Source organism: Lactuca virosa, chromosome 4, assembly GCF_052849685.1.
Source record: "Lactuca virosa cultivar CGN04683 chromosome 4, Lactuca_virosa_CGN04683_v6, whole genome shotgun sequence".
Lineage (NCBI taxonomy): Eukaryota > Viridiplantae > Streptophyta > Magnoliopsida > Asterales > Asteraceae > Lactuca > Lactuca virosa.
Window position 1 is genome coordinate 3,715,965 of NC_136429.1, and position 10,306 is coordinate 3,726,270.

General features: G+C 32.3%; 1 protein-coding gene across 1 annotated transcript; it reads right to left on the reverse strand.

The window, feature by feature from the left end:
- Positions 1-8,904: 8,904 nt before the first annotated feature.
- LOC145169171 (uncharacterized) lies at positions 8,905-9,962 on the reverse strand. Its single transcript, XM_079087747.1, has 2 exons — positions 9,695-9,962; positions 8,905-9,487 (listed from the first exon to the last, which is right to left on the reverse strand). The coding sequence occupies exons 1-2, from the start codon at positions 9,851-9,853 to the stop codon at positions 9,047-9,049; spliced, it is 600 nt and encodes a 199-aa protein (XP_078943873.1). The 5' UTR covers positions 9,854-9,962; the 3' UTR covers positions 8,905-9,046.
- Between the last annotated feature and the right edge of the window lie 344 nt (positions 9,963-10,306).

Sequence of the window (10,306 nt, forward strand, 5' to 3'; positions counted from 1 at the left end):
ATGTGTATTGGGTTGAAGCTTACCTTAGGGTTGGGCACACTGATTTGTTTGGTATGTGGTATTTTGGGGAACTCATTAATCTTTGTGCTTACGGTTTGATGTTTAAAAAAGCTTAAAAAAAAGACTTTTTGATAGAAGAATATTTATGACAAATAATCTTAACAAAAGTTATAGTATATGTAACAAGGATTCCATACATATAAATAACGCTGAAATCTGACTTCATATGAAGAAGTTATGTTTCTTCGAAGTTTCACGATTAAACTGGCATGACTCTGTGTATCGTAAAAACTGATTTTTTGATAAAATACTTTTTAGCCTTAGTGATCTAAACGAAAGTCGTAGCAGTCGTCAAACCGAGAGCGTGTATATACAGGACGTCTAAATCTGACTTCATTAGCGGAAGGTATGATTTTTCTAAGATTCAGTTTAGCAGTATACAACTCAGTAATCGAATTTTAGATCGGTCGATCGATTTTTAGCCGAAACAATCTAAACGAGAATTGAAGATCTCGTTAATAGGAGTTTAACGATATAAAGACAGTCGAACACGGACGTCGGATGACAAAGTTATGACTTTTTAACAGACTTTAACTGTCTAAACCTGTTAAAATATAACTTTAAAAATATAGTACAAATTAGCCGACAGAGTCTAAACAAAAGTTGTAGATATCTTCGATAGTTACGTGTGGATATAAAGAACGTCAACAACGAAGCTCATATGCGAAAGTTATGAATTTTACAAGATAATTAATTTTCGACAAAACAAAAGTGTGACACATGTCACGATCTGGTGCACCCCCTTCCTCCCCACAGCTTGCCACCAGATGATGACACCTGGAACCATTACGTCCAACGTAATTAGAGTATACCCAACTTACTGGGCCTCCTGGCAGCCTATAAATAGAACACGAATTTCAACCATTTCTTCACACCTCTTCATTTCAATCTCTCCCAAACCCCCCAAGGTCCGTAGGCCTTATTCTAGCACTTCCTAAGGGTTAGTAGTGAAGCTCTGGAGCGCCAGAAAGCACCGAGAAATAGAGCTTTCGATTTAGAAGTTCTGCCAGCGCAAAGTCCGGTTTTTGGCTAAACCACCTGTAAGTTGAGTTATGTTTACCGTGCTTTAAGTATAACTTAAGTTTAAGTTCATTATCATTATTATGAACCAATAAACAAGATTTATCAGTGATTCCAAGTCGTTATATTGATTGATCTACTTACCGGGATGATGACAAGGCTAAATTTAGTGAGGTGTTTAAAGTGGGCTTTCCAAATAGTATACTATATATGCTAAACGGACCCTACCTCCGATATGATCTTACATGGTTGTCCCTTATCAGATATAGGTCAGTAGACTTTGAATTAATGATGAATCTAGACTAATAATTAGTCGCAAGAAATATTAGACCAAGACTTAGTGATAATGATACTAGGTTACGTGAAAGGAAAAGATAGTTGCTAGAAGCGAAGCGTTGTCCGAGTTTCGAGTCATCACTTTAACATGTGAGGGAATAGTTACTTTCATATTACACATAGATATGAAGTATTTAAGATAATTGCATGCTATATGTGCCTATTATCTGTGTTCCTGATATTTATGCTAGATGAACGATGTATATATGTTTTACTTGATTTAGACTGCATATGTATTTTTATACCTATAAATATATTAGGTAGATATGGGTAGATGAAAGATGATAAAGATGATGATAGATAAAAGATGAAATAGATGATGAGAGACCTTGACTTTAAAGATGATGTCATCTAGCAGAGTATAGATGACAACCACAGACTATTCCAGACAGTCCAGTGGAACGCTAGCAGACTCGCAACCTGTAGGTGTTTGTGAACCATGTGTTCATCAGATGTACTCTAAAAACTCATTGACATGTATTGTGGGTGACTCCCTAAAATAATATTGTCAATAAAGAAGAACATCCCTAGGATAAATCTTTAAGAATAAATATAAAAGAAAACCTACTGAAAAGTATTATGGTGAAATCCCTGAATTAGTACTGTCAGCATAGATGATCCTTAGGGTACATACTTAAGAATAAAGAAGATAATGGAAATGGGAAATTGGGTTAATTGTTTGATGATTAAACATATTAACTATATTATTGTGGGTTGAAAACCCTATGTACTCACCTGGTTTCCCAACTTAACCAACTCAGTTTATTATATCACATGTAGCAATATTAAAGATACATTATGCTGGGAGATTCAATTAGTATTAGGCCACTAGCTTAATTACTGTAAGGCTTGTAATATTTTGTTATACTTATGTTTCTGTATTGACGATGACATCCCAACGTTTTAATATAAATAAAATACATTTCTTTGGAAATGCTTTGATAATATCATTATCATGTTTTTGGGAACAAATTTCACAATATTATTCCTCAAAAAGGATACTCTAATTTTAAATAAGCATAAACGAATTGGTCTTTTCTGGCCGTGAAATTGGGGATGTCACACAAAAAGAAATATTTGTTGATAATTTTTAGAAAATAAATATTTTAATTTAATGTAAATTGTGAATTCTGAAAATTGATTGTAGAAATAGACCAGATAGAAGGCAAAAAATTTGTTCAATATTATTTTTCAAAATGGTATGTTTGTTTATTCTATTGTCTCAAAACGATATGTTTGTTCATATGATTTCAAGTGTTGTACTAAAAAATAGCAATATATATTATTTATTCTTTTTAATCCAATGCATTATTTTGTAGCAGGCTTCATATGAGGAAGTTTGTCCTAATGACTCCTGTATTGAAGACAAAAGAGGGCATGAATTGCATCTTGCTATTTTAGAATTAGGAGGTATGAATAATGTAACATATGTTTCAACCAAGTTTCTAATAATGTAACATATGCACTTATTTAGTTATATATAGTTTGAGAATGATGTGGGAAGATGGTGAGTACTTATAGTGTGTGGTTTAATATTTTTGAGGTTTATATGTGCTATTAAAGGGATTTGTTTCATTTTTAACAAGAATTACCTTTTACCAACCGAAAATGAAACTCAAATACATGGTCTAAATCTTTTATATATATCTTTACTACCTTATAAAAGAAATCTAACTATTTCTAAAAATAGATTGAATATAATAATATTATTTTTTTTAATACGTCCAAACCCTTAAGCTAATAGTACAACTAACTATCAATAAAATAATATTAAATTTGAAATCGTCTAAATTTTTAAACTTAGTGTACAATCACCCATGCATGAATTTTGACTCAGCTATTTAATCCCCAGGTTAAAATCCTTAAATATTGGCGATTTATCTCAAGGAAGCCGATCTGGCCCTCTTTCTGCTAGTTTAATCGGTCAACAACCATAACCGGCTTTTAAATCCCTTTATCACATTAACTCATCCATTCAATGGAAAAACCCTAGCTGTTGGAATTCACCAGCAACACAACCGCACAACTCTGTCACCTCCATAATCCACCACCATTGAAACCTTAGACGTCACTCTGCCTCCTTTCGCCTTAAACCACCCACAGTCGGGCATGCTTCACCTTCTCTGCCACCTACCTACTTCTCTCAAATTATTAAGACCTATCTCTCAAACCCTACACATATCAACACCTTCGTCTTCACTGCTTCATTACTACCATCACCTCATTCATATCTCCATCACTCGCTGGAAACCTAAGGATCTATGCATCGCTGCTTCAACCTTGAAACTGATGTGGACTCCTCAAAGATTCGAAAAATCATTCGAAGCCATGTAGGTTTTCTTTAATAGGTTCCGATTTTAGTTTTCATTTAGAACTGATTCTTAATTAAACCCAAAAAACTGCAGGTGGGTTGATCTGAATCTGTGTTTGAAGGTCGGATATGGTTTGATTTTTCTTCGGGATTGGGTTTGGGGCTTTTACTTCATCATTTGAATATCAGATATTGGTCTGGGATTTGCAGGTCAGATGTTGGTTTTGTAGATTTTGTTCTCATTGTAGCTGATCATTAAATGTTGGTTTCAAGTTCTCTCATTTAAGTCCTTCCAGTAGATGAAATTGCATCAGATCTAGAAATTAACACAAACGTCAGATATAGCTGTTACTTCCTTTATGACGGTATCATCATTTTTTTTATTATTGTATTCTTTGCAATTGATAATAGAGGTTCTTATTATATTTGACAATTTCATAGTTAGTTTGATGTTCTTAAAGAAATAAGCAACCAGTGAGCCTGATAATTTGTTTAGTTCAAGGTATTACTTTCTTTCCTTATCGTTTCTCAATTTGGTTGTGTGTGTTTGTATGAGTCTATGTTTATCTTGCAAATCACCATGAGTCAATTAGTTGTTTCTAAAAAATCCTAGATCATTGTTGTTGCGAGACACTACCTTTACTCTCCTTCTGTGGCTATCTTTGTTTGTTAAAACCACCACCTTTTCTATATATCGTTCTTTGCCCTTCCCCTCTCTGTCTCTCTATCAAAAAACTACCTCATAACTTCCACATATTAGGTTCCTCTATGCCTCCTTCTAAAACACCGGTGCTGCTGACCATCGTCTTTGTCTAAATTTGTGTTTATGTGTGTTTACAGGACCTGAAATGGATTGATATAAACCGAGATCTCAAAGAAATTTTGGGTAAGCTTCTTAAGATCTGAATATGATATTCTTGTTGGGTTTTTTGAGCTCTTGTAGTTGAATGTTTAGTTTTTTGTTTGAAAGTTGCAATATCTAAGTTTTTGTTATTGTTTGGGGTAAACCCATTTGTAAGTTTTGTTTTTGAAAATTGCAATGCATAAGTTTTTGGTTTCATTTATTGTCAGACAAAAAAAAATTTAACCGACAAAATTTTGTGAATTTGGGTTGATTTGTTTCGAATTTTATCATATACATATTTAACTATTGTATCATTCTCATATTTGAAGGTTCCATATGAATAATAGTTTCTTCTTTGTTTTGTATGTATCATGTACAAGAACATGGAAGTGTTTTGTTCTTAAGGTTTCACATGATTAATAGTTTCTTCTTTGTTTTGTATGTATCATGTACAAGAACATGAAAGTGTTTTGTTCTTAATATTTTCTGTGTAAATGAAAAAATAAGCTTTATTTGTGCATGATACCATTTGTGAAAGAAAGTTTTTTGTTGTTAATGGTCATGTATCTTTCTTTAACATTCGTAATGATGAATTACTGGTGAAAAGGATTAGCGGATCAAAGTTTTTTTTTTGAAGTGTTACTTAGGTGTTGTTTGTTTTTTCTGATGCAAAATGTCTGCAGTCTGCGGACCACATCTGTAGACCTCTGCAGTAGAAGATGTGGACCAAACGTCTGCAGTCTGAAAAAAGAAGATTGTTTGTTTTTTTAACATCTGCGGGCTACTAAAATAAACTGAAATCTAAATAAACTGATTTTTTTAAACTTCAAAGTGTTTTTTTAATATTTTTATGACTTTGTTATAAATAATTAACAAATCTATATCAACTTTTATATATTATTGTATAAAAAATAAAAATAAAAATGGTATTAATTAACGTATATAATTGATAAAAACCAACAACTTTGGTTGCAAAGTTATAACTAAACATTATAATTAAGGATCAAAGAATTTGATATATAAATGGATGGAAATAAACTTCGATTTTTTCAATTAAATCCATTAAAAATGTAGCATAATTATTTTCTCGAGAAATTGACGATAGTGTATTAAATAATGTTTTACAAAAATAAATCTTTATTTATAAATTTGTCAAAAATATCATGTTTGTATCGTCGAACGTTTATTTTTAAGTTTTGTAATTTTTTTTTTCAAATTGTTTATCATTAATAAAGTTGGAAAAAATATAAATTAAAAAAAAACCTAAAAAAATATAGATATATGTGTTTTTTAGGCTAGAAGATGTCTGAAGATGTTAGAAGACTCTGGTCCACATCTGCGCCAAGAAGAGGGCGCGCAGACATTTTTAGGTCTGCAGTCTTCAAAAAAACAAACAGTCTGCGAAATCTAATGTCTGCGCGTGGTCTGCGCGGCGCAGACAGAAGAGGCCACGCAGATCTGCAGACAAAAAACAAACACCACCTTAGTTTTCAAACATCCTTACATATTAGTTTAGATGTTTAATAAATAAATAATATACATATATAATTATAAATATTATATCATTAAAATAATAAAATAGTGTTTAAATAAAGATTTGTTATTGTTTGTATTTGAAAGTATTATTATTTTAGTTTATAAATATGTTTACTTGTATTTGTTTAATTTTGAAAAACTTTGTTACAAATCGTAACATAACTACAAGATAAATAATATAAAACAATTTATTGGGATGTGAAGAAATATTAGTTAACTCAAGTTTAACAAAAAAAATTCCGGATAATAATTTGGAAGTATTTGAGAATGATAAGTTTAAACATATTATTATGAAAGAATATTTTAGTAATTAAAGTAGATATTTTATCAATAAAAAATAAATACCGTAATGAATTATTTTATTTTCAAACAACTAAAATGAAATATACATAACTAATATATTAATTACCAATGTCTCCCTAAATAGTTTGGTTTGCGTTACCTTACAAAATCAATCAATGTATTTTTCTTTTTAATCTAAAATCACATATATTATAGATAATGTTTCTAAAATGAAACTAACAATGGAAAAAAAATTGTATCGATAAAAGAACCTATAAACCAACAAGTGACTATTACTAGAAAGTATTTGCATTCAACAAATCGACGCCCCAAAAAAGAAACCATAAACAAAAAAAGACTATATACCAATACAAGAACCTAGAGCAATATATTACACCCGATAGGAAATTATTACGCCCCACATCTACTTACCTAGCTAAAAACAATTCCCCGAAAGGACTATCCGACACAAAACAAGCCCCCGACGAACTATCTGACAAGAAAAAGAAACTAAACGTCGCATGGAAACTATAAGTCATAAGAAACTATCTCGCGTCGTAGTATCGCGCGGGTACGCTATATATATATATATATATATATATATATATATATATATATATATATATATATATATATATATATATATATATATATACACTTCGGATGGTAAGCTATTTAGAAGTGTAATCTCTTAATACATCAAAATAGCATACTATATCACAAAAATTATTGTTTATACTTCCGCCACAACGTGCGGCTTAAAATTCTCGTTTTTAACAATTTACTTTTCTTTCTAACTACATAACTTTGTATATGCATCACAACTCCAAATTTCAAATAACATTAAAAACCAATTTTTATGTTTATTTAATTGTTAATAACAATAATTTAGTTATTTTTAATATAACATACTTTTTTCCTATTGTAATTAGGTATAAAATATTTTATATCAATGTAACGCACGAGCATTCGTCTAGTTTTAAATAATTGGTTATCTATGGACTCTTTTAAATATTCGGTTTTATAGAATAACTTTTATAGAATTAAATTTTATAATATTTTATATATGTTTTTTAAAGAATTTTTATTTCAGTTTTAATATTTTTGTTTTTGTAAGTCTTTTTATCCCTAGTTTTATAGGGTAACTTAATAATTATATTTTCCAACTTTCAATAATAGGACCGATGTCAAATAATTTTACAATTCAGTATGACACATGATTTTCTTCAAAAAAAAAAGTCTTGCTTGCCAAACAACCAAGGTTTACGTACATGATCAACAGTCAACACAAATTTTACATCATACATCCAAACCATTCTAGCCACTAATAATACCTCACCATATCCTCTATCGAGCTTCATCATTTTTACGTATATCAATTGATCTCTCACAAACACATCCAAACAACGCATAAAGGAAAAAGCTAATCGCTTGGTGCGTTCCAATATTTTATAACCAAAACATTGGCTAAGAACTTTCAAGATTTTAAAAGATGCAGTTCATAACACACACAATCCAAGCTTTCAAAATAGTTTTGCTCACACACCACAATACAATCATACTGACTATTTATAGTCCCCAAATTATATTTTCTTTTGATGGACTCACAGGCCTATGAAATCACCAACATAAGCTGGGCCATGATCATGATAGCAAACTTAGTCCCCAAATTACTAGACTAAATCGAAGTTCAGAAATTGGGCTTCTAATAACCAAAGACAGAAGGATAATGTACACCAAAAGCAAAGCTCAGATAATGAGTTTGATATCCATCCTAGCTGGATTGATGCACTGAGTTTGATACCCACATATGTTTATGTTTGAGCTCAGGAGTTCAAATCTTTGAACCTGTTAAATTTGCTTCTTGCAATTATGCCCCATGTGTGAGAAGTTTTCCTTGGAAATCTCTTTGGAGGCTGAGTTTGCCCAGATTTGAACCTATTAAATTTGCCTCTTGCAATTATGTTCCATGTGTGAGAAGTTTTCCCTGGAAATCTCTTTGGGGCTGAGTTTGTCCTTTCTCGAACTCTTCTCGAACTCTGGGTCACCATTAAAACATTATGGTAAGCCCTTTCTTCTCGAACTCTGGGTCACCATTAAAACATTATGGTAAGCCCTTTCTTGAACTCTAGGTCACCATTAAAATATTGTGGTAAGGCTTCCACTAAATCTTTCCAAAAGGTAATGAGTTTTACTCTCCAAAGTTGCTTGGCTTCCAAGTTTTAGACTTTGCTTCTAACTCTTGTTGTGCATCTTAGCTTTTGTTTGAAGTTCTACTTTTGACCTCGTCTGTAAACTTTGGGATTTCGCCCTTAAATCAGTCTCAATACTCACAATATTGTGCCCAAAATTTATTGCGATGTGTAGATTTTTTTTTTTTTTTTTTTTTTGTTTAATTTTTGTTTTTAGTAGTTGTGTTTAGGAAATCTAATGTGATTTTCAACTTTTACCAAAAGTCAAAAAGTATGCTTCAATTAAAGATTCAGTGCATAAATCAAAGATATCAAACAAACTATAGTTAAAACTAGAATCAAAATTCCTTGTTACTTCGGAAAACAATTATCTACAGCATTTGAAACATGACGAAAGAAAACAAGCAAAGTTGTATGCTATTTTTTAAGCTCCAATTGTACCTTGGAAACCCGAGAATGATGATTTCAGTCTATATCTTTCAAAAACCAAGTCTGAGTTTTGGGCAGCTCGACATGGGGAAGCTCTGGAATTTTGAGATCACCAATTCGCGAGGACTCGATAAGGTTATTTGTAATCGATGAATCTGTTTTTTCTTCACTACCATTTGGTTTAGGAGGTGTTACAATCCTCTTAAAGATGCTACCAATGAATCGAAATGGGTGGTTTACTCCATCTTTTAGTCTCAAAATAATGGAGACCTCCGATATCTGCCAGACGACTGTGAGAACTATCATGGCTGAAAGAAGACAGTGTGTTATTAGATTCTGCCTCTTCATCTTCTTAAGCTCTTTCACTATCTTTTCTTCTTCATCTTCTTCTTCTTCTTCTTCCGATCTCGACTTGTTTATCTTCGTTTTGGTTTTCTCATCATCAACAAATTCCTGCTCAGCCTCTAACTTCTCCAACTGTTGTTTTTTGGGAAGAAAAGAAAAGAAAAAAAAAAAAAGGTCTTTTTATTCCTACCGATTACGATTCACAATGATCAATTCCAGACGCCGTGTTCGGCAGAATCGAGGGTTCATTGGGTGGATGATACGTGAAATTAACTATTTGATTTGTAGAGATTTGAAGAGAAAACGAGACAATCAATTAAGGCACAGAATTAGAGATACCTGAGACATCAATTTGGATAGGAGGCGGTGGTGGTTGTCATCTTCAACTTCGCCGCCGTCATTGGATGAGGAGTTGGCACCATCTCTGATCTCTTCCATCACTTCTTTTATGGCCTGTTTTATTACCTCCACCTTCGACATCGTTAACGACGACTCCATCTCTCCGTTGAATGATAAACGATCGATTGTGGAAGAGACACAGAGGAATATTCCGGTACTCTTCCAATTTTCTATACAGTCGAAATTTGAGTATTCTACCCCTCTACTGCCACGAGGATATACCCACCATCACACGTGCCAATGTTACATTCACTACAGTGATAAAAAAAATAGTTGAGAATAAGGGAATGAATCTGGACCAATCATTTCGAATATGTCGCTTAAGCGTTTAGCGTACCGGGCCGACGAAACAGATCATATTCATATATGAATAAGTGTATTTATATATGAATACGTATATTCTTATATGAATAAGTATAACGGAAATACTTATTTATATATGAATATGGCGGCTGTGGGTGGGGGCGGAGGTGGCGGTTGTTGGTTGTGGTTGGTAGTGGAGGAGGTGGTGGTGGCGGTGGTGGTTGGTGGCGGATGGAGGTGGTGTATTCA